The 24,635-nt window shown below is 42.7% G+C and overlaps 1 protein-coding gene across 1 annotated transcript in view; it reads right to left on the bottom strand.

Moving 5' to 3' along the window:
• Positions 1–830: 830 nt before the first annotated feature.
• LOC124545032 (serine protease inhibitor 3-like) overlaps positions 831–24,635 on the bottom strand; it is a 42,037-nt gene continuing 18,232 nt past the window's right edge. The window contains exons 2-3 of the mRNA XM_047123812.1: positions 17,101–17,205; positions 831–1,341 (exon numbers count right to left, since the gene is read on the bottom strand). Of these exons, the coding sequence (XP_046979768.1) occupies positions 1,307–1,341; positions 17,101–17,205 (140 nt within the window). The 3' untranslated portion in view covers positions 831–1,306. The remainder of the gene's footprint in view (positions 1,342–17,100; positions 17,206–24,635) is intronic.

Raw genomic sequence — 24,635 nt, 5'->3', positions numbered from 1 at the left:
GTCATGGTGTGGTTGGAAAATGTCTCTTCAAGATGGTGCCAATGAAGAAAGAAGTATTGCAGTGTTAAATGTTGCTAGGTATTCTTACTCTGAGTTTTGGTTCAAATGGCTCTGAGCACTATGGGACTCAACTGCTGTGGTCATAAGTCCCCTAGAACGTAGAACTACTTAAACCTAACTAACCTAAGGACATCACACACGTCCATGCCCGAGGCAGGATTCGAACCTGCGACCGTAGCGGTCGTGCGGTTCCAGACTGTAGCGCCTTTAACCGCTCGGCCACTCCCGCCGGCACTCTGAGTTTTAATGTTTTCCTCATTCACACTATTGTAAAATTTTAAACAACCAATGGTCCTATTTCCAATAGCAAATTTCTAAATTGGATCAATGCTGGTTCAAAAGAAAATATTTTTTTGAGATTTTACATTTTCAAATGAATTATTTATATGCATATTTGAATTCGCAGGGATGAGGCACCATGATCACGCATTATTTTCTAATTTGTCGTATTACGAATTTTCTTAGGTCATCTACTAGATGCGTCCTACTCTGACTTCATATGTTTGGCCGGCCGGAGTGGCCGAGCGGTTCTAGGCACTACAGTCTGGAACCGCGCGACCGCTACGGTCGCAGGTTCGAATTCTGCCTCGGGCATGGATGTGTGTGATGTCCTTAGGTTAGTTAGGTTTAAGTAGTTCTAAGTTCCAGGGGACTGATGACCTCAGAAGTTAAGTCCCATAGTGCTCAGAGCCATTTGAACCATTTTGAACATCATATGTTTCTTGAGGAAGGAGTTGAAGGTAACGGTGTAATTACGTAAACTTCATGTCAAGATTTTTTCCCATCAGACAATCTTTACTTGTGAGACACTTCAGACCAACAGAAAAACATTACAGTGCTGTGCGGTCGATACGAAGAGTACATCAGTGGTGCGAATCGATTACTGGAAAATAAAATCCGGGAGAGATCCGGTGTTCCGCGCTCGGTCCAGAAAGCACAGCACAGGCGAGGTCGGCAAACACAAATAAAAGCGTACGGCGCGGCTGCCCCGCGCCCGTGTCCTACGCCGGGTGGTGGCAACCGGAAGTGACGCAGACCTGGGAACGGCTTGTTGCTCCCCGCCCGGCGGAGGCCACGCCCGAAGGGCAGTCGCGCCGTCTCCTCCTATTTGCGTCCGCCGACGTCTCCCCTGCCGCGTTTTTTGAAACGAGTGGGCACTCCGGGTCTGTCCCGGATTTTATTTTCCAGTAATCCCTCCCGGCCGAGCTCTCGCAGAATCATCTCTGTGGTGGTTCGTTACGTCACTCTATCGTGCGCCGCTGTCGTTGTTTCTTGTATCATCTGAAACAGGAGAAAAAATAGAGTTTTACCCAGCATTATAACAGTTTATAAACAGTCGATAAAACTTGCCAAAAGCCTTAACAATAATCTGAAATATTTATAACAAGATGACGCTATCGTTTACTGTCTAGTAAAATTAGATCAAAAACAATTACAAAACAATCTTCAAAAAGTGGTAATTCGCCGTGACCAATTAAAGGTGTAAGTTTCTCCACGCTAGTACTAAAACAAATTCTGTTTAAATCAGCTGCTACTAAAAATCAGGAAATATAAAGGTTGTCGGTTTCAGATAAGTTCAAATGGCTCTTGAGCACTGTGGGACTTAACATCTGAGGTCATCAGTCCCCTAGAACTTAGAACTACTTAAACCTAACTAACCCAAGGACATCACACACAACCATCCCCGAGGCATGATTCGAACCTGCGACCGTAGCAGTCACGCGGTTCCGGACTGAAGTGCCTAGAACCGCACGGCCACCGCGGCCGGCTTCAGGTAGGTACCTAAAAATTACAGTTACGTACAATTTTAATTGAAATCGCCACATAGAAAATGTTTTGGGGAAGGGGAAACAAAAACTGTGTTCTACTGACAGAAGACTTACACTGTCTGTACACTTTAACGTGACCACTTGTCAAAAGACTGAATAATCACCTTTTGCAGCGCCACAGAGAGACGTTCAGAAAGAGAGTCAGTGATGTTCTGGAAGGCGCCGTCAGGGATGTGCAGCCGTGCCCCGATCCAAATGGCCCCACAGATTCTCGATTGGATTTAAGTCCGGGGAGACTGGTGGCCAGTGAAGTACAGTAAACTCATTCCCGTGCTCTTCAGACTACGTATGTACACTGTGAGCTGTGTGGCATGTTGCATGGTCCTGCTGGTAGATGCCATCGTGCTGGGGAAAACGGGTGGACATCGTCTTGATCCATTGTGCCTTCCAAAATCATGAAGCCACCCAGGTGGAAGGAGTATATAGAGGGTCTATACAAGGGCGATGTACTTGAGGACAATATTATGGAAGTGGAAGAGGATGTAGATGAAGATGATATAGGAGATACGATACTGCGCGAAGAGTTTGACAGAGCACTGAAAGCCTGAGTCGAAAGAAGGCCCCCGGAGTAGACATCATTCCATTAGAACTACTGACGGCCTTGGGAGAGCCAGTCATGACAAAACTCTACCATCTAGTGAGTAAGATGTATGAGACAGGCGAAATACCCTCAGATTTCCAGAAGAATATAATAATTCCAATCCCAAAGAAAGCAGGTGTTGACAGGTGTGAAAATTACCGAACTATCAGTTTAATAAGTCACAGCTGCAAAATACTAACGCGAATTCTTTATAGACGAATGGAAAAATTGGTAGAAGCCGACCTCGGGGAAGATCAGTTTGGATTCAGTATAAATGTTTGAACACGCGAGGCAATACTGACCCTACGACTTATCTTAGAAGAAAGATTAACGAAAGGCAAACCTACGTTTGTAGCATTTGTAGACTCAGAGAAAGCTTTTGACAATGTTGACTGGAATACTGTCTTTAAAATTCTGAAGGTGGCAGGGGTAAAATACAGGAAGCGAAAGGCTATTTACAATTTGTACAGAAACCAGATGGCAGTTACAAGAGTCGAGGGGCATAAAAGAGAAGCAGTGGTTGGGAAGGGAGTGAGACAGGGTTGTAACCTATCCCCGATGTTATTCAATCTGTATATTGAGCAAGCAGTAAAGGAAACAAAAGAAAAGTTCGGAGTTGGAATTAAAATCCATGGAGAAGAAATAAAAACTTTGAGGTTCGCCATTGACATTGTAATTCTGTCAGAGACATCCATGGACTTGGAAGCGCAGTTGAACGGAATGGACAGTGTCTTGAAAGGAGGATATAAGATGAACATTAACAAAAGCAAAACGAGGATAATGGAATGTAGTCGAATTAAGTCGGGTGATGCTGAGGGAATTAGATTAGGAAATGAGGCACTTAAAGTAGTAAAGGAGTTTTGCTATTTGGGGAGCAAAATAACTGATGATGGTCGAAGTAGAGAGGATATAAAATGTAGACTGGCAATGGCAAGGAAAGCGTTTCTGAAGAAGAGAAATTTGTTAACATCGAGTATAGAATTAAGTGTCAGAAAGTCGTTTCTGAAAGTATTTGTATGGAGTGTAGCCTTGTATGGAAGTGAAACATGGACGATAGATAGTTTGGACAAGAAGAGAATAGAAGCTTTCGAAATGTGGTGCTACAGAAGAATGCTGAAGATTAGATGGGTAGATCACATAACTGACGAGGGGGTATGGAATAGAATTGGGGAGAAGAGGAAGTTGTGGCACAACTTGACTAGAAGAAGGGATCGGTTGGTAGGGCATGTTCTGAGGCATCGAGGGATCACAAATTTAGCGTTGGAGGGCAGCGTGGAGGGTAAAAATCGTAGAGGGAGACCAAGAGACGAATACACTAAGCAGATTCAGAAGGATGTACTGGGAGACGAAGAAGCTTGCACAGGATAGAGTAGCATGGAGAGCTGCATCAAACCAGTCTGAGGACTGCAGACCACAACAACAACAACACCCAGGGCATGCCAAGAAAACATTTCCCAGACGATAACGCTCCCTTCTCCAGCCTGGACCCTTCCGACGATTGTTGCAGGGTGCTTGTTTTCAGACGTTTCACGCCGTACACACCAATGGTAATCTGCCGTCTGATAAGGATACCTGTCGCCACTCAGTGGACCGCCGGTTCCGGTACTGGCCCGAAAATTTCAGGCTTCATTGCCAATGAACAGCAATTACACTACTGGCCATTAAAATTGCCACACCAAGAAGAAATGCAGATGATAAACGGGTGTCCATTGGACAAATATACTATACTAGAACTGACGTGTGATTACGTTTTCACGCAATGTGGGTGCATAGATCCTGAGAAATCATTACCCAGAACAACCACCTATGGCCCTAATAACGGCCTTGATACGCCTGCGCATTGAGTCAAACAGAGCTTGGATGGCGTGTACAGGTACAGCTGCCCATGCAGCTTCAACACAGTTCATCATGAGTAGTGACTGGCGAATTGTGACGAGCCAGTTGTTCGGCCACCATTGACCAGACGTTTTGAATTGGTGAGATATCTGGAGAATGTGCTGGTCAGGGCAGCAGTCGAACATTTACTGTATCCAGAAAGGCCCGTACAGGACCTGCAGCATGCCGTTGTGCATTATCCTGCTGAAATGTAGGGTTTCGCAGGGATCGAATGAAGGGTAGAGCCACGGGTCGTAACACATCTGAAATGTAACATCCACTGTTCAAAGTGCCGTCAATGCGAACAAGAGGTGACCGAGACGTGTAACCAATGGCACCCCATACCATCACGCTGGGTGATACGCCAGTATGGCGACGACGAATACACGCTTTCAATGTGCGTTCACCGCGATGTCGCCAAACACGGTTGCGACCACGATGATGCTGTAAACAGAACCTGGATTCATCCGAAAAAACGACCTTTTGCCATTTGTCACCCAGGTTAGTCGTTGAGTATACCATCGCAGGCGTTCCTGTCTCTGATGCAGCGTCAAGAGTAACCGCAGCCGTGGTCTCCGAGCTGATAGTCCATGCTGCTGCAAACGTCGTCGAACTGTTCGTGCGGATGGTTTTGTCTTGACTCAGGGATCGAGACGTGGCAGCACGATCCGTTACAGCCATTCGGATAAGATGCCTGTCATCTCGACTGCTAGTGATACGAGGCCGTTGGGATCCAGCACGGAGTTCCGTATTGCCCTCCTGAACCCACCGATTCCATATTCTGCTAACAGTCATTGGATCTGGTCCAACGCGAGCAGCAATGTCGCGATACGATAAATCGTAATCGCGATAGGCTACGATCCGTCCTTTATCAAAGTCGGAAACGTGATGGTACGACTTTCTTCTCTTTACACGAGGCATCACAACAACGTCTTACCAGGCATCGCCGGTCAACTGCTTTTTGTGTATGAGTAATCGGTTGTAAACTTTCCTCATGTCAGCACGTTGTAGGTGTCGCCACCGGCGCCAACCTTGTGTGAATACTCTGAATAGCTAATCATTTGCATATCACGGCATCTTCTTCCTGTAGGCTAAATTTCGCGTCTGTAGCACGTCGTCTTCTTGGTGTAGCACTTATAATAGCCAGTAGTGTATCATGGGCTCGTGAACCAGGCGTCTGTTGCGAAGGCCCATACGCAGCAACGTTTGCTCAACACTCGTTGAGAGACATTCTTAGTAGCCCAGTTGGAAGGGTCAGTTGCTTAACAGTTATATGCCTGTACGCATATCCGCAGCCGCCATTCACCCCTGTCATCTATGGCTTGTGATGCATTACAGTTGCCTCTGAGTCGCTTTTGGATAGCGCTATTTTGCTATACACGATATACTTTAACCGCAGTGGCACGCGAACAATTTACATAATTAGCCGTTTCGGAGACGATTTCACCATTGGTCCTTCTGGACGTCAGATACATCTCTGTTTCCGCATTACGACCGTGACTGCGCTGTTTTCCAGATTCTCCAGCCATGCTTTATATACCGTCCACAGCCAGTGCTGGCACCTGCCGTCTGTGCCGTCTGCTAACAGTCATTGGATCTTGACCAACGCGAGCAGCAATGTCGCGATGCGATAAACCGCAATCGCGATAGGCTACAATAGGCGACACTTTACGTCGAACATAGACGATGGTCGCATTAATGTGACTGGATCCTGTAGAATGTATAACAAACACATTAAAGAGACTACACTTGTCTGTCCTCTTCTGGTGTACTGCTATTGAGGATTGACAGAGGACATCAAAAAAGTTCATAGAATGGTAGATCATTAAACGGGATAGAGATTGGCAACGATACAATACGAAGTTGAGGTGGTAATCACTGAAAGAAAATGTTTTTTTTTTTTTTTTTTTTTTTTTTTTTTTTTTTTTTTTTTTTTTTTTTTTTTTTTTTTTTGCAGCGAGATCTTTTTTACGCAATTAAATTCATCAACTCTTCCTGAAAATGATAAAATACGAAGATTGTTCTGAAAGTAAGGAACGATCGGTAGTGAAATAGAAACCACAGTGAAAATCGAAACTGTTTTCTTTATACACTTAGCTACACCTTCCAGGTACTTCTCTACGTAGTCGCCGCTCCGACTTAGACACTTGTCTGAGCGCTACACCAAATTACCAACACCATCGTCATAGAAGGCAGCCGCCTGTGCTCTCCGATAATTCTCTACGCTGATCTATAGCGCGTAGCCTGTGCCCAAGTGTTGTCTTCGTATCCAGCGTTTCATGTAAAGAGAGATGATACTCAGGACAAGCCAATTAGGGCTGGGTTGTGGGTGATCGAACACTTCCCATCGAAAAGGCTGCAGGAGCGTCTTCACTGCGCCTGCAGAGTGCGGCTGAGAATTGCCATGAAGAAGGAAGTGCGTGGCAGTTGTGTTAGGTGGGCTGCATTCATTAAGGCGAAGCCTCTCAGCGGGCCCTCCTACTTGGCGGGAGACATTGTTGTTCTAGGCACCTTTACTCGCCCACACTGCGGTCACAACTGAAAAGAGCATCTTGATGCGATCGACGGACATACTAGAGACACTGCCCAAAATATCTGTGAAAAGTCTTGTCGGATTTTCACAGTGGTTTCCTTTTAGCGACTGATAGTTCCTCACTTTCCAAATGGCCCTTGTATGTAGTAGATAGCCACTTACATGGGCAGAAATGACCATCCAAATGAAATAAAAGACTTCAGAGCTCTAACAGAAAGGTGTTCATTTTTCTCATATGATATTCGACAGTGGAATAGCAGAGAAGATGTTAGGAAGTGTTCGCAAGCTCAGCCAAGCACGAATGTGTGAACTGGAGAGCTATCTTGTTGGTGTAGATGTAGATATCACTTTCCCCAAAACATCGCCACTAGTAACCAATCCTTCCAGAAGCACTCTACGCAGTTGTGACATCATTAACCACGAATGTCAATCACATCGGAAAAATGGTACAACAGATACTGTGGAAAGTATTTCAATCAAATGTTCAAGACGGTATTTGAAGACTCAAAATTTCAGAATAATTGTTTACCCTGACAGAATGATTTAGTTTCATTGCAGAGAAAAGAAAGCTGAAGTTTTATGGACATTTAGCATGAATGGGCTACTGACTGTTAATCAAGAATGTCTCCAACGTCACAAACGAAATCCAAGAAACTGAAGTACGTCGGCTAGTCGACTCCCAAGAGGGTCAACAGGAAGTCACCTTTAGCCCACTGGCAACAACATGGATGAGATACAGACAGAAGGTCAGATTTCACAAGTTCGTGTCCAAACAGCTAACAGAAAGAAGGCTATAACTAAAGCATACATGGACATTAGCACTTCGACAGACACTTAGTGACAAGAAGAAGAAATTGCAGAAAGAAGAACAAGAAGACTCACGCTTCATCGGATTTTCACTGTCGTTTCCATTTCGCACCCGAAAAGCCGTCGTATCTATGTGTATTCATCTTAAACGTTTCTGTACTATCGTACTTTTCCTGCTGATGAGGTCATAGGTCAAATTAAGTCCCAATATGAAATCACTTTAAGCAATTTAACAAAAAATAACGGCTTATGGTGGTCTCTGAAAAACCAGTTTATAAATTTTAGCGAGGTCACTCAGTCGAGTAGCAACCAACATGGTTATAAATTGACGTAGTTGACTTAAGGAATTCCTCTCTGTAGGAATCTAAAACGTTGTTTGAAGGGACTTAAAATGAGCATAAACATGAAATTAGGTTTTTACTTTGGTAGAAATGCTGTGGTACGCTGCACCACATGTTTCTTTCAATATCTTTATCATGAAAAAATAAATAAAAATGTACATAATGCACAGCATTGCAATGGAATACTTGTGGCTAGCAAACATACACAGATCCGAAGAGTATACTAAGTTTCGAAAGCAACACCTTTAAGACAAGCAATCCGAAAGTCACTCATGAAAATAAAAAGGTATCAACAATCGAATATCCTTTTAGGACAGATTTTTTATCCTTCTTTGTATGTTATTATCTACAAACTGTCATCAGCCGATAGACAGAGACAAAGATTTGACAAAAGAAGTAATCCTACTAACGGAAGTGAGAGGAATGTAAGGAGATACCTAGCAAGAAAGAGATGCCTGGAAAAGTGGAAGCGAAAATACGGCTGATAAGAGGGCACCAAACTCGAAAAATTAATCTAGTCCAGGAGATTCATTAACAAGCTTATCTAATTGGTTTCGTCTACGTTTTTGATGATGATAATGATGTTTATTTGAGCACATGGCAGCCAGGGTTGTAAGAGTAGCAATGAAATTTTTTGTGAAACGAGAGTGATTAAGTCGTAAAACAACAAAAATTAAAATGTAACAATACCCCAAAAACAACTATCAATCTCACACACACACACACACACACACACACACACACACACACACACTCACACAGCCACACACAAACACGCACACACACGCACATTCCACACAAAAATACTAGAATCATGTTTATAATGAGTTCTGAAAGAGAAATTCATTGGAACGATCTAATATTGTGCTATAGGTAAGTGCAGTTGGCTGATGTTTGAATTAAAATTGGAGGCTCCAGCTGTTCTGCAACACACCAAAACCTCCAGCCTAAAAGCTTAGGCTGGAGTTCAGATACTACATAAATTTTAAATTTTTTACCACATTCGTCATCAATGAAAAATAGAGGGCAGATTCCACCTTACATTTGCTTCTGTCCTCTCATCAAAAAGTAAGATGCAGCAGTTAAAGTGTAGTGTTCAGTTATTTTTGCACCACAGGCATCATAGATTAGAGGGATCCTTCCACTGGAGTGTGAGAACGTGTAATCCATGGTAAGAAAGTTCGCTTCACTGAGCATAGTGTACTGTCATTCACGGTGTAACGTGGCTATGTCACTTTGATTTTTGTGAGTTACTCCCCCCCAATCACAATTTTTAAAGAAGATTTATCATTACGCACTACCGCATTCCACAATGTGGTATGTAAGAGTTTGAATGTTGCTTGGAGATTTTATGGCTTATCAGCTGTTTGCTGTTACGCTTTCGAGAAATCTGCAACAATATTGTCAAGGCGCTAGGTAAGTGGATATTTTGATTAAGACCAGAGAATCGTTTTACTTCAGTTGCGCATTTAATATGAAGACAAGCTGTACTCAGATCAGTTACAGCTACCGTTAGCAGAGCCTGTTCTGTTGATGGTGCGAATGGAGCGGTCTACTGCCTGTCGAATCTCTGGCACAGTTCTGAAGCGAATCCCACGAAGTGGTTCCTTCATCTTCGGAATCAAATCAAAGTTACAAGGACGTAAGTCCGGGGAGTACGGTGGATGGTACAGTACTTCCCAGTCCAATCGACCGAACAGAGCAGCCACAGCTTGCACTGTGTGCGCCCGCGCACTATAGTGCAAAAGGATGGGTGGGTTGCGCAGAAAGGGTCGTCGATTCTTTCGCAAAGCTGGCCGCAGGTAGTAATACTGTGCATTGACGGTCTGCCGTAATGCGTTAGAATAACACCGTCACAGTCGTACACGAGAATCACCATAATTTTCACGATCCTGGGGCTCTGACGCACTTTTAGACTTTCGCGGCGACCCATAATGGCGCCATTCGTTGGATTGGAGTTTCAGTTTTGGCTCGTATGATGTGGCCCATGTCTCATCCAGTACTACGATACCGCGTGAGACAGCCTCTCCTTCGCGCTCATAGCGCTCCAAGGGCGTCTGAGCAGCGTCGTAACGCATCTATTTCTGCATTTCCGTCAAGCCATGCGGAACCCAACATGATGCAATTTTTTGCATGCCCAGGCGTTCCTTCAGGATACGAAGCGCAGTCGTATGGGTTAATCCGGTTTCGTGTGCGAGCTCACGAATCGTATGACGTCGGTCACTGTCCACTAACGCGGCAACAGCATGCACTTCTTCTTCAGAGACGCTAGGACGACCTGCCCGATGCATGTCTGTCACAGTTTGCTGACCTTCGTTGAAGGCTTTTACCCAACGTGCCACTGTCCTGGACGGCAATGACGATTCTCCGCCCGCCCCTTGAAGACCTTGATGCCACTGTCTTGATCCAATTCCGTTGTTCCTGTATCGAAAACATAGTGACACCGTTAAGTTAGACAGCTCGCTCACAAGTGACTGTGTTTCCCTCGATTGTGCGCACGTCGGTGACTTGGGACGGGAGAGTCCATTTGCTCGGAGGTAAGGTAGGTATGTCAATAACGTGTGCCATCAGCGACAATAGTAGATTCCATTGCATTGTGTCTCCACAGCAGTGTTGCCACTATTTAAGTTCCAACCTACGTAATTCACTGTATCATGGACAAATTAGTAAAGGATCAATACTTTCTACGCTATCAAAACTGGGTCGCTCTGGCCATAGGTTGTTCTCGTACGGTCCCAAAATTTAGTATGTCTCAGAAGGATTCGACTATTTTTCTGACTGAACAGAATAAGGACAACCCTCCTCGGTACCTATTACAATAACGATATAAACAAGTCTACAGAACTCTAGTATGTATGGGTTCGATGAGTAGTCTAGTTCCTTACAAGTAAAATCGAAAAGAATAGTAAAGCCCTTGGTATACAGACACTGAGATGTCTTAAATGAACAAAGCAACTTCGGAAATAATTCACCTACAGTAGTTACCGAACCATGTTGGTATAAGCAGTACGTAATGCAGAGATCCATTGGTGAAAAAGTTGGCGTACTTGCTTGCTGATAAAATAACCACATTATATAGATATTTTCATAGTGCCGCAAGACGTCAACCTGATAAGCCACATATATCACATATCTTCTACCAAAAACCACATTATTGCAAGTGATGTTTTTAATTCGAAAAGAAGCAGAGACTTTCTGTCTTGGGTCTGTTTTATGATGCTGCTTTGTTGCCTGGATTATCAGCAGTAGTTGGTCAAAGCGATGACACACGAAAGCGTTCAGTAGGAGCGTGGGAAATAACATTGGCCCAGACGCTCGGAGGAGCTCGTTAGAGTTTGCTCCTCTCCCGTTTGCTAGGTAGACAGTGACTGAAGTGGCAGCCGCTGTGCCAAAGGGGATTTTGGTAGCACGCTAGAGGCCAAGTTTTTTCGGTGATTTTCTGAGTTACTGAACTGGAACTCTACCTACGAGGTGGCAATTATGGGGCACTTATTTTTGAAACAGAGGGACCACTGAGTCATTTTACAAGAATTTTCATAATGAAGCATTACGAACTAAGAAAAAATTAATGAGAAATTGCAGAAATGAGATTAAGGGTAAATTTGTCGTCGAAATTAGGGACCATGTAGCACACTCAGGAAAGGAACTCTGCTAAATTGGAAGCAAAAGGAGACACGTCGGCCGAAGCGAGGAGGATACGGGAAGCTGACTAGCACAGGCAAAGAGGGTATTCGTCGGAAAAAGAACTCAAGTAGTTTCAAACAGAAGTCTAAGTTTCAGGAATAAATTGCTGACAGTGTACGTTTGGAGCAGAATAATGCATGGAAATGACTCGTGAATTGTGGGAAAATCGGGAAAGAAGAGAAATGATGCATTTCAGATGCGGCTCTATAGAAAGATGTTAAAAATCAGGTGAACTGATGCGATAACAAATGAGGAGGTTCTCCGCAAAACCGGCGGAGGAAGGAACGTATGGAAAACACTGACAGGAAGAGGTGATAGAGTGGTAGTATTTCTATGGTACTGTAGGGAGTTGAAAAAGTAAAAGGTAAAATCTGTTTGGGAAGACAGATATTGAAATTCATCCAGCAAATAATTGAGGACGCAGAGTGAAAGTCTACTCTGACATGAAGAGCTTGGCCCATGAGAAGAAGTGGCGGCATGTCGACGAGTATTTTTAACGGTTATCGTTATCGTTAAGCAAGTCCTTATGTTCCCATAACTGGTACTCAACAACGGTTTTAAACATTTGGCCATCTGTAATTGGCGGTGGTCCGTTGTCGTGGCAAATAAAAATTTGATTCGGCATCCACAGTTGTTCATTAGAACACATTACAAGTGTCATTAAGCTAGTTGTTACAGATATTTTTCGTAGTCATACGGACTGCATCAAAGGTGAATTACAAACTATGCTGAATTTGTATTTATTGCGAATCTCTCGCCCTACGCAAAGCCCAAACAACTGGAAAAAAGCACAGGTGACTCCTATATGCAAGAAGAGTAAAAGAACAGACCCGTAAGATTACAGACCAATATTATTAACATTGGTTTGCCGTAGAATTCTTCGTCATATTCTCACTTCGAATATAATAAATTTCCTTCCGACGGAAAAAACTTATGTCCACAAATTAGCACGGATTTAGAGAACGTCACTTGTGCAAAACTCAGCTTGCGCTTTTCTCACATGATATCCTGCAAACCATTGATGAAGGGCAACAGTCAGATTCCATGTTCCTTAATTTCCAGGGTACATCTGACTCGATGCCCTACTGAAGGCTGTTGACGAAGGTAGGAGCACACGGAATAGGTTTCCAGGTGAGTGGCTCGAATACTTCTAGGACCCGGTACGTTGTCCTCGACGGCGAGTGTTCATCAGAGACAAGGGTATCGTCATCGGTGGCCCAGTTCTTACTCCCTATATACATACGAGGTCAAGCTGAAAAGCAATGTCTCCGAATTTTTATGTGAAATTTCTTAAGGCTCTTTAAATAAAACAAACATTATTAACATTCTGCACATTCATTCTTCATGTCTACGTATTTATTTCTGAACATACTCACCCTGGAGACGAACATATTTCTACCAAAGAAAGACCAGTTTGTTAATACCGTCACTGCAGAATGATTGACTTTGTTGACGGAGTCACGACCTAACTTCTGCTCGCACGGCTTCAGCATTTCGAGTCTGAAGCTAGCCACGTGGTAGCCATAGGCTGTATCAATGAAAGGTTTCGTGCCTTGTCAGTTCAATAAAATCTTCACGAGTTTCTTGCTGCGTCAAATGGCAATGTGAGCATGTTGCATACGACCCCACCCCATACTACTTTGAAAGTTACCGGCTCCCTAGCTACTATTGACACACATTTGATTTAAACTGATTTGTACACAGTTGGTTTAAATGCTACAGCTACGTGACAGAATAATTTAAAATATTACACCTCTTTGCTGTCACTCTCTGAAATGAAACTGAATAAACTATGCTGATCAATCCGCAGAAAGAGTAAAGAATTATATGTATATCTGTCAGCATTAATATTCTTTAAACATGTTACTGTGTAAGTCACAGAGAAAAACGATTACCTGAAACCCTCTGCATATCACTAGCGTCTATATTACGAATTGTGTCTTATGTTCTCAGTCAAATGTCTTGTTTTAACCTTGAAACTACATAACTGCATTCCATTTCTGAGGAGGAAATACAGATACGTTAATCTGATGTTGTCCATTATAGATGGTTTTTTGAAACCCTGAGATTGTGAAAACAGTCGGTTTCCTTACAAATAACTTTCTGCTACCAGCCACGATTTTATTTTATTTATGCTTTATACTATGCGTTTCAGGAAATGATTCCTATTTTCAGTTGCGTTTTTGAAACTTCCTGGCAGATTAAAACTATGTGCCGGACCGAGACTCGAACTCGGGACCTTTGCCTTTCGCGAGCAAGTGCTCTACCATATGAACTACCCAAGCACGACTCACGATCCGTCCTCACAGCTTTAATTCCGTCAGTACCTCATTTGCTACCTTCCAGTTGTGTATTTCTTTGTATTATGCCATTTTATCGTCATGTTTCGATCTGTGAGGTTCTGCTTTCTTTTGTTGACTTTGCTGCAACATATAAAAAGCGCCCAATTTTTACTAGTTATCGACTTTTATGAAGTTAGTGGCGAAATTTGGAAGACCTACAGTTTTATTATGGTCCATTTGTGCAGAGTCTCATACATGTTAAATATCACTCACAACTTTCAGTGCACAGTACACATCGAGAATAACTTACATAAACAAACAGCTACAAAGATGTTTTTAGTTGTAGCTGAGAGATATAATATTACAGATCCTCCACAGATATGATTGTGTGCCGAAGGTATTTATCTTAATAATATGGATAACAATTTCCTTGCATCTATTTTACAATGTTATTTATTTCTGTGTGTTACTGCTTTTATTTAAGTATATTGTCGACGCATCTGAAGAAATTCATCGATTGACTTTCAAGTTTTTCATTTAGTATTTCGTCTTCGTATTTTCTGTAATGTGTATACACCTCCAGTTCTTTCAACAAATTCAGTTCGTGTCTTTTATCCATTTCACGCCCATTATCCATTTCAACACCAGCTAAACAGAGCACATTAAAGCCTACACACGCAAAAGAGACATAAATCAACAGTTGCTACACACATACAAAATAAGTAAAGCAAAATATCAAAGTACTCCACTGACTAAATAGAGGGTATGAAATTGAGTTTTTAGAAGAACTGGAGATATAAACAGATTACCAAACATACGAAGACAAAGTGCTAAAGGAAAAACTTGAAAGTGAGTCGGTGAATTTCTTCAGACGCTTCGACAATATACGTAAATAAAAGTACTGACACATAGGATAAACATCATTGTAAAATAGATGTAAGCAAACTAATCCATTTTGTTAAGGTAAATGCCTTCTGTACAGAAGCATATCTGTGGAGGACCTGTAACAATTATCTCTGTCAACTACAGCTAAAAATGTCTTTGTAACTGTTTGTTATGTAAGTTACTCTCGATGTGTAACTGTGCACTGAACGTTGTGAGTGATGTTTAACATGTGTGAGACTCTGCACAAATGGACCATAAGAAAACTGCAAGTACATGTTCTTCCACGTCGTGTAAAAAGTAAATAATAGAAAATCGTGACTGTGTAACAACCTAATGAACCCCCAAAACCCAATTAGGAAAGACCATCATGATGTAAAGTAGGGAAAAGTTATCCTGACAGGTACGACAACTTTGCCGATGATGTAATACCAGAAAGTCTTGATAAACACCAACATTAAGCATTACAGAGTGTGTTTTGGTAGAAAGGAAGAAGAAAGAATGGTCATCTTTAGTTATTTGCCAAACATCTAAGTAATAATTGCAAATTAATACCATGAATGTTAAGTCCAAATAAATGTCGGTACAATAATGTCGTGTTTCTAGGGCCTCCCGTCGGGTATACCGCTCGCCTGGTGCAAGTCTTTTGATTTGACGCCACTGCGGCGACCTGCGCGTCGATTGGGGATGAAATGATGATTAGGACAACACAAAACCCAGTCCCTGAGCGGAAAAATCTCCGTCCCAGCCGGGAATCGAACCCGGGCCCTTAGGATTGACAGCCTGTCGCGCTGACCAGTCTTTTTTTTTTTAATCTGATTTTGTTCGCTTTCGTTGGTTGTTATCTGCTCGGGGCGGACGTCGTAAGACATCCGATGAAGTTCGTTGATGATCGATTAACTCAGTTTTTTTATTACAGAGGGTACGTAACCCTCTGCCCGAACACGCTGAGCTACCGTGCCGGCAACAGCTACCGGGGGTTGACAAATGTCGATCAGAGATAACTTTTATGTGGAAGAGAATTGTAAACGCAACGAAGAAATTCAATGCGTCGAAAATACTCATTTACGGAAAAAGTAAGTCGCTTGCTAGCTATCGTGCTTCATATAAGTGAACTTATAGAAAGGAATGGACGAAGTTTCAAAAGACTATGATACACGTTTAATCTCGAGTAGGAGACATTGACACGAATACATGAAGAAGATACAATTACGCCGAGGGTTAAAGCTGTCGTAATTGTCACGATACTTGAAACTAACAGAACTGCCAGTGCTAATTAACCGTGTGTGCGTGTAGCGCGATGTTTATAAAGTATTTAGCGAAAAGGAACAATAAAATTGTTCATCAAAAGTGGAAATTCAACGTGTGTCCTCCATCATTCTATGAATGTTTGGTAAATGCTCATCGAAAGTTAATGAACAGTGACTATTTAACTTGGAAGTAAATTCATGGACTGTTAGTTGTGACAAGGAAGGTTTGGACATAATAATATTACGACGAAAGATAATTAAGACATTGTTAAAGAGTATCTGTGGATGTCGCGCCATATAGAGCGAACAATTTTACTTAGCAACGAACAAACAACGACCAATACGATCTGCAGTTGAACTTTTTCCTCGCTTTTGGTGATGTGGACGATGCGCATGAGGGAAGATTCATCAATTACTGCACTAAAGTGTTCACCGGGCACATAATAATTCAACTTCAAACCATAAGAGACAATCAGAGTGCGCAGTTCTCATTAATAAGGAAACTGTGCGGACTCGCAATCAAACTTTAATCATTACGCGAGGAACGATTTCTTCAGAGCATTTTTAAGATCTTGTCTCTCGTTAACCGACAGAGACATCCATCATCGCGCATCGCGTCTCGACTCCACCGACCGTGCTGTAGCAGTAACAGCTCCACGGCGTCGACAACACCAGCACGCGGCGGAGAGGGGACGTCAGAACTGGTAACAGGAAGTTGTTGATAAACAAATACAAATACAGATCAGCATGTAGTATACGAGATGGTGAAATGAGCTGTGCCTGAAACCAATGAAAAAAGCATCTTGGGGTAGCATGTTGAGTTGGTGAGGTTAACAGAGGAGGGACTGTGGAGAGTAGGGGGGAAGTAAGGGAAATGATGGCAGGTGGAATGGAAGGCCCGGAGGGATAGCGCCGAGGTCAGGTGCCAAGCAGCGGAGAGGACCAGGCAGGGGGCGGGCCGGCCAATGGTTTCTCACCTGGCGGCGGGGTGGAGCACTGCTTCTCGCTGCAAGACCACTCGCCCTCGGGGTTGCAGATGCACCAGCTGCAGCCGTCGAACGTGGCGTCTGCGGGTGAACAAGCTGCAACACGGCAATACGAGAAGAATGTTATATTGCTCGTGGCGGGCTTCTGGAGCTACAGCAGGATATGGCAGGGAGATCGTCTGTATTTTGATAAATCCGGGTATTGCATTTATTTCTAAATTTAAAAAAAAATGGTTCAAATGGCTCTGAGCACTATGAGACTTAACAGCTATGGTCATCAGTCCCCTGGAACTTAGAACTACTTAAACCTAACTAACCTAAGGACATCACACAACACCCACTCATCACGAGGCAGAGAAATTCTAAATTTAGAACTGCCTCTGGGTTGTTAGAAGTGGTCATATATAATACAGCTTTTGTTAAAACGCCCCATTCCCTGAGTCGCTGCACCTCCCCCCCCCCCCCCCTCCACGACCGTTTCCCTCCCATGTCCTTCCCTCCCGGACCCTCTTCCGCGCCCCCCCCCCCCCCCCCGAGTGTCTCAACCCCCTCTCCTACCCACCCTCCTTTATTCCCTCCTCCCCCCTCTCCGCCCCTCCTTCTTCTCCTCCTCCCTTGTCTGTATACCCCTGGCAGATCCTCTCTGTTTGCTCTCAGTGTACTACGTCAGTGTTGTGTCTGGTGCTGTTCTCCTGTACGTCAAGAGCTATGATTTTAATTGTGTGCTGGACTTGTACATAGCGTTATTGTCAGTGACTGTTATGTGCTCTTCCGTTTGTCGATACTTTTATGATCCAGTGTGTGGTTTTGTTTTGTGTGCGCTCATTTATTACGGTTTTTATCTCCTTTATACAGTCGCCCCCTTTTTTTCTGTTCTCGTCCATGATGTTTACCTTTTTTTATGTCTGTGTACCCCATATCGTCTCCTTTATGTTATTTTGAATGTCTTCTATTGTATGATGTATGTCTTTCGGATGATAAACAGCGCATATGCTCCTGCCAGCCCGCCCAAGATAGTCACTGAAATAAAAAAATAAAAAAAGAACCATAATGATGGGAGGGAGAAATGCTTGGCTCGAACTGATCGTAACAAGCAGTTAAGGCATGAAATGTATTCGCAGTTGCTAATGGGAGCAAAAAACTGATGATGGTCGAAGTAGAGAGGATATAAAATGTAGACTGGCAATGGCAAGGAAAGCGTTTATGAAGAAGAGAAATTTGTTAACATCGAGTATAGATTTAAGTGTCAGGAAGTCGTTTCTGAAAGTATTTGTATGGGTTGTAGCCATGTATGGAAGTGAAACATGGACGATAAATATTTCGGACAAGAAGAGAATAGAAGCTTTCGAAATGTGGTGCTACAGAAGAATGCTGAAGATTATATGGGTAGATCACATAACTAATGAGGAGGTATTGAATAGAATTGGGGAGAAGAGGAGTTTGTGGCACAACTTGACTAGAAGAAGGGATCGGTTGGTAGGACATGTTCTGAGACATCAAGGGATCACCAATTTAGTATTGGAGGGCAGTGTTGGGGGTAAAAATCGTAGAAGGAGACCAAGAGATGAATACGCTAAGCAGATTCAGGATGTAGGCTCCAGTACGTACTGGGAGATGAAGCAGCTTGCACAGGATAGAGTAGCATGGAGAGATGCATCAAACCAGTCTCAGGACTGAAGACCACGACAACAACAACAATGGGAACAACCATCAGCTGTATAAGGGAATGACGACAATAAAAATTTGATAAAAACCATAAGCCAAAATCGTACGAAGTATTTTTTATTCAAGACAACCGGTATCAACAGTCTTTGCTGTCATATTCAGATGTGAAACTTTTTCTGTGGTAAATCATGTTCATTTTACGCTGAACGTCACGCACAAGACAAGTATTACCCACTCAACATCTTGTTTTCCTACAAAAAAAGTTTACGACCTAAAGATGAGAGCTAAAAGTGTTGAAACGGTTTTCATTAATAAGAAACATTTTCTGAGATACCCTCATGATGAGTAAATTCAGTGAAAATTTGTAGCAGACCAGGGCTCCAACCCAGATATCCCGCTTTACGCCTCAACCGCTTTGGTCACAACTCACGGCCAGACACGAACTTCCACATGCCGTCGTTCCTGTGTCGCAACCGGTGCTCGTACAAACATGATTTAATTCCCGCACAGGAGAAAACATTTTAATAAATACGATGTTGCAATGCCCATGTTGTTGAAAAGAACGGTGCATTGTTCCTTCAGACATGCATGACATACGGAAGTTTGGAGCAGGTAGTGAGTCGTGCACGTTTAGCCAAAGCAGATAAAGCGACCACTGGCGTTAAGTGGGAAATCCGGATTTGAGTCCCAGTCCGGCACAAATCTTCACTGTCATCATTGCCCTATGGCTGTTCATATCCGTCACTGCGAATACATTTCATATATTTCATAACCCCTCTAATCACTGCAGTGCCTGTTCCTTCGGACATTCGTGCATGCACCGAGGGAGCATTGTTTGGTCCTCCTTACGAACACACGCACTGCAATATCGAAAGTCGTTAATGTCTGTTGAGCGATCGCCGTATAGTTTCCGCCTGGCAACTGCGACCAGGACACGCTTATAATAGAAGGGAGCAACTTAACGAGTGGTGGGACAATACCGAGGCCGCAGAGGAACATAAAGTGGACACAGAACTTTGTAATGTGGCAGCCTGTTAAACTTCATAATCAATGGAAGTAAAATGAACCAAATGACAACTGTAATTGGTAATTTCCTAACTGTCACAACTGGTTTCGCTGCATTAAAACAGCATCGTCAGGTGAATTACATAAGAAAGAAAGCACCCCATGTAATACATATGATCAACATACTACAAGAATCTTTTAAAAACCCTTGCAATGGCCACAGGGTATGTAGAGAGAATCTTTTAATTTTTTTGAACTAAAATTATTGAGAATTTTAAGAAAGTAGATCATTTAATATTTTTATAGATCCTATGTAAAGCATTTAAACAGGCAGTAAAAATAAAAATTAAGACGCGCTTGCAACAAGGTCACATTAGCACACCAAGAAGCCCCCAAAGTCCGTAGTCAAAAATCATATCCCTGAAAATGGGAAGTTATCAGAATAAATAAAACAGGACATCGGGGCGAAATAGTGCGAGGATGCACTACGGGAAAAATGAGTGAAAACAAAAAACACAAATACGGAAAGACAAAAATTGGGGCCTCCAGCCGACCTAAATAACCACCCTCCCTCCCCCCCCCCCCCCCCCCCCACCTTGACGCTTTCTCACACCGCCCCCTTCCCTCTTCACTCATCCTCATATCACTATGAATAAATGTCAAGACTAAGCTTCATTGAGCGAAAAGCCGATAAGCGTACCCTCTTCGAATCATGAAATGCAGGACACAAAATTAAAACCACAACATACTGATACAGTTATTGACACGTTAAAAACTTTTAGGCAAGCGTACCATAGTAAATGAAAGGTCACCTAACCATGACAGAATTTTAAGATAATAAGATAGCAAAGGATAAAGGCAACTTGAAATAACATGAAACGTGAATCTGCCGGCCGCGGAGGTCTCGCGGTTCTAGGCGCCCAGTACGGAACCGCGCGACTGCTACGCTCGCAAGTTCGAATCCTGCCTCGGACATGGATGTGTGTGATGTCCTTAGGTTAGTTCTAGTTCTAGGGGACTGATGACCACAGATGTTAAGTCCCATAGTGCTCAGAGCCATTTTTTGAAACGTGAATCTATACATACCGTGTGGCGGTTGCAAGGATTTTAAAAGATTCTTATAGTATTTTGATCATATATGTTACATGGGATTCTTTCCTCCTTATGTTGTTCACCTGTGTATGTTGTTTCAATGCAGCGAAACCAGTTGTGACAGTTAGGAAATCACCAATTACAGCTGTCTTGGAGTTCACTTTACTTCCATTCATTATGAAGTTCAAGTGGGGTTTGAATGCAAGTAAATATGAACAGGCATGTACAAGGTTGGAAATGGTTTCCGCTGAGCAGGTACGGAGAGGGCCTACGGAGAATGAGAAGATTAGAGTGGCCGAGTTTTACCGGCAGGGCATGTACAGGCGGCCGCAGGGCAGCCGCGCTGGACTGAAGAGAGGTGAGCCGTAAGTAGCGTGTGTGGATGGCTAACTAAAAATAACTGATGACGATAGAAGTAGAGATGATATGAATTATAGACTGGCAATGGCAAGACAAGCGTTTCTGAAGAAGAGAAATATTTTAACATCGAGTATAGATTTAAGTGTAAGGAAGTATTTGTGGAGTTTAGCCATGTGTGGAAGGGAAACATTAGCAGTTTAGACAAGAAGAGAATAGAAGATTTTGAAATGTGGTGCCAGAGAAGAATGCTGAAGATTAGATCACGTAGCAAATGAGCAGCTACTGAATAGAATTGATGAGAAAAGAAATCTGTGGCACAACCTGACTGGATGAAGAGATCAGTTGGTACCAGACATTCTGAAATATCAAGGGATCACCGATTTAGTATTGAAGGGAAGCGTGGACGGTAAAAATCGTAGAGGGAGACCAAGAGATGAATACAGTAAGCAGATTCAGACGGATGTAGGTTGCAGTAGTTACTCGGAGATGAAGAGGCTTGCACAGGATAGAGTTGTATGGAGATCTGCATCAAACCAGTCTCAGGACTGAAGACCGCAACAACAACAACGACAGAAATGGCACACTCTTTAATAACCCGACATGAGGCCAGGAAGACTGGTGCAGTAAATGGAAGAGCATTAAGTCAATAAACAGACAGTTTTAGACACGGCTGTTTCTCAGCAACGGTATACAATTTTGAAAACATAGGAATTATACAGCAACCGTTTGCCAGTAATCGTTTGGTTCAAATGGCTCTAAGTACTATGGGACTTAACATCTGAAGTCATCAGTCCCTAGACTTAGAACTACTTATACCTAACTAACCTAAGGAAATCACACACATCCATGCCCGAGGCAGGATTCCAACCTGCGACCGTAGCAGCAGCGAGGTTCCGGACTGAAGCGCCTATAACGGCTCGACCACAACGGCCGGCAACTGTTTGGTACGATTGACTTAAGTTTCGACACCTACTAAGGGTGTCTTAATCGGAATGAAATTTTGAGAAACTGTAAAATTGTATTGCGAGAAAGCAATGCTCAGCATTTAGAGCAGCTATGCTCAACTCACAAACAGAATGCAATACATTATACAAGAAATTACCAACTGTAAACAGAAACATATTTACAATCAACCCCTTCACTCCACCACAAATGGTTCAAATAGCTCTGAGCACTATGGGACTTAACATCTGAGGTCGTCAGTCCCCCAGAACTTAGAACTACTTAAACCTAACTAACCTAAGGACATGACACACATCCATGCCCGAGGCAAGATTCGAACCTGCGACCGCAGCGGTCGCGCTGTTCCATACTGTAGCGCCTAGAACCGCTCGGTCACTCCGTCCGGCCCCACCGCAAATGCTCACTTTTACTGAGTAATAAATAATTGTAGGAATCACAATAAACCACATGCCCGTAATAGCATTGCACAGTAGTCATCATTGCGAGGAACAACCAGCATTGTATTACTGTTAAACATTCTATAATATTAAGTTTATGTGTTTAAGGGGGTCGAACTATACAGTTCTCCACACTTACACTGACAAATGAAGCGTGTGTAGTTAATCGTGAATCGATTTATTAATCTAGGATCAACGTTGATTTAATATGTATGACGGTGCGCTAGAAGCACAAATACGTCGATGCCAATGACATATGTGATTGGAAATGAGAAAAAAATGATGTCAGGAGACACCTCATGATGTAACATGTCAATTGGAATATGTATTAGTTATAGAATCATTAGCGTAGGAATGACGGTCAATCTGCATAAAAGTCAAAATGTTGTACAAAGTCGACAGTTTGCTGGGGAGCAGCCCGAGTTCTCATTGGCTGATGTGTCACGATGTTGGGGGAAGCTGGTGGTGGCAGAGGTACTCTTGGGAGCAGGAGGGACGGAGAAAAAGTAAGAACAGGATGTCGATCGAGATAGAGAGACTCTAGATTTGAGCCATCGAAGAGTAAGGCTGAGTGGCGCGATTTTATTTGTGTAGAAACACTCCGGGTTTCTTATCGGGTCTTGGTTAAGAGCATCTAAGAATAAGGGTGAAGCGAATGTATTGAGAACACGTCGCGGCTGGGTCTTAGAGGGGATTCTGTCATCCTTCGTGTCACATTAGATAATTCAGGGGCTGCTGAAATATTTCAATAATTAACTTTATTTACACGTAAGACTGCTTGTAGAACTACCATTCGGTAAGAGTTTAGAAGTAACTGAAAAATCATCTGTTCTTAAAAGTTAAATCTTTGGTGTTGCCAATATTTGTTACAAATGTTTCCCTGTTTGTTTATGTTCATTAATGTATGATTCGTGTAACTAGTCTACCCTGAATTATTCGACTGCAGTACCACTTTCTTATACATTATTTGCTAATACAGCAACAGGACGTAAAGGAGAATGCGTACAGCTCAGCCCTAGGACTTTTTTGAGCCAAGCTTTATTCAGAGCCGTACATTTGCCCCTCTGTCACATTTAAGGTGCCTCCTTCCTTTAACACAATTAGGAGCTGCCTCAGTGGATTGGCGTACTCGGAAGCTGAGGTTGCACTGCCACAGTCCCCAGAAAAAAATGTAATTTTTTTTTTTCATGCTGATACCAGATGGAGGAAAATTTTCATACTATGCCTTTGCCGCCGTCTCAGAAATTTTCTTAATATCCCCAGCTCTCCGAGTTGTACTCGCCGAACGAAAGATCTCTAAGTAAATTCGACAACTTAATACAACAGCTTTATATACAAAAAACCTTTCACAGCTAAGTAATTAAAGAAATATTAAGACAAAGACTAGTAAGTAGTCAGAATCCTAAAGTTTATTAAAATTCTATTTTTAACTCAAAATTATTTGAACGTCTTTGTAAGGGCATAAACAAACACATCAATAATTATTATTTCAGTGTGAAGTCAGTTGGCTATCAGAGACTAACGTGCTAACTCATTACTTTTTCTTGAGATAAGTAATAGTGGTCTGTATAACGAAAGAGCCTGCATCTATAATATAAATGTTCATGCGTATAATCTCATCCTGTTTCTATTCCTCGCACATGTCCTCACTTTAAAACCGACATCTAAATGGAGAATAAGTAACAGCGCTGGAAGTGGAAGAAAAAACTGAAGCACTGATAAAATTAGATCTGAAGGAACTATTTTTTGTCAAGTACCAGTCTCCATAATTTACTAGTGTACACGAACACAATAATGTTCAACATCAACCCTGTTAATAGATAGTCTGCGTAGAAATGTCGCTACAAACGCAAAAGTTTTCAAGAAAACCCAGATCGTTATTCATGTAACGTTTCTATTAGTGATCAGATTTCTGTCGACGTGAGTGAAGAATTGACATCTGTACGTTAACAGAGCTCGTTAGAATTACCAACAGACGCGGATGTAAAATGTACGTTCAATGAC

The sequence above is a fragment of the Schistocerca americana genome, chromosome 8, assembly GCF_021461395.2.
Source record: "Schistocerca americana isolate TAMUIC-IGC-003095 chromosome 8, iqSchAmer2.1, whole genome shotgun sequence".
Taxonomy (NCBI): domain Eukaryota; kingdom Metazoa; phylum Arthropoda; class Insecta; order Orthoptera; family Acrididae; genus Schistocerca; species Schistocerca americana.
Note: the sequence above shows the minus strand (reverse complement) of the source record. Positions and strands in the feature narration are given on the sequence as shown.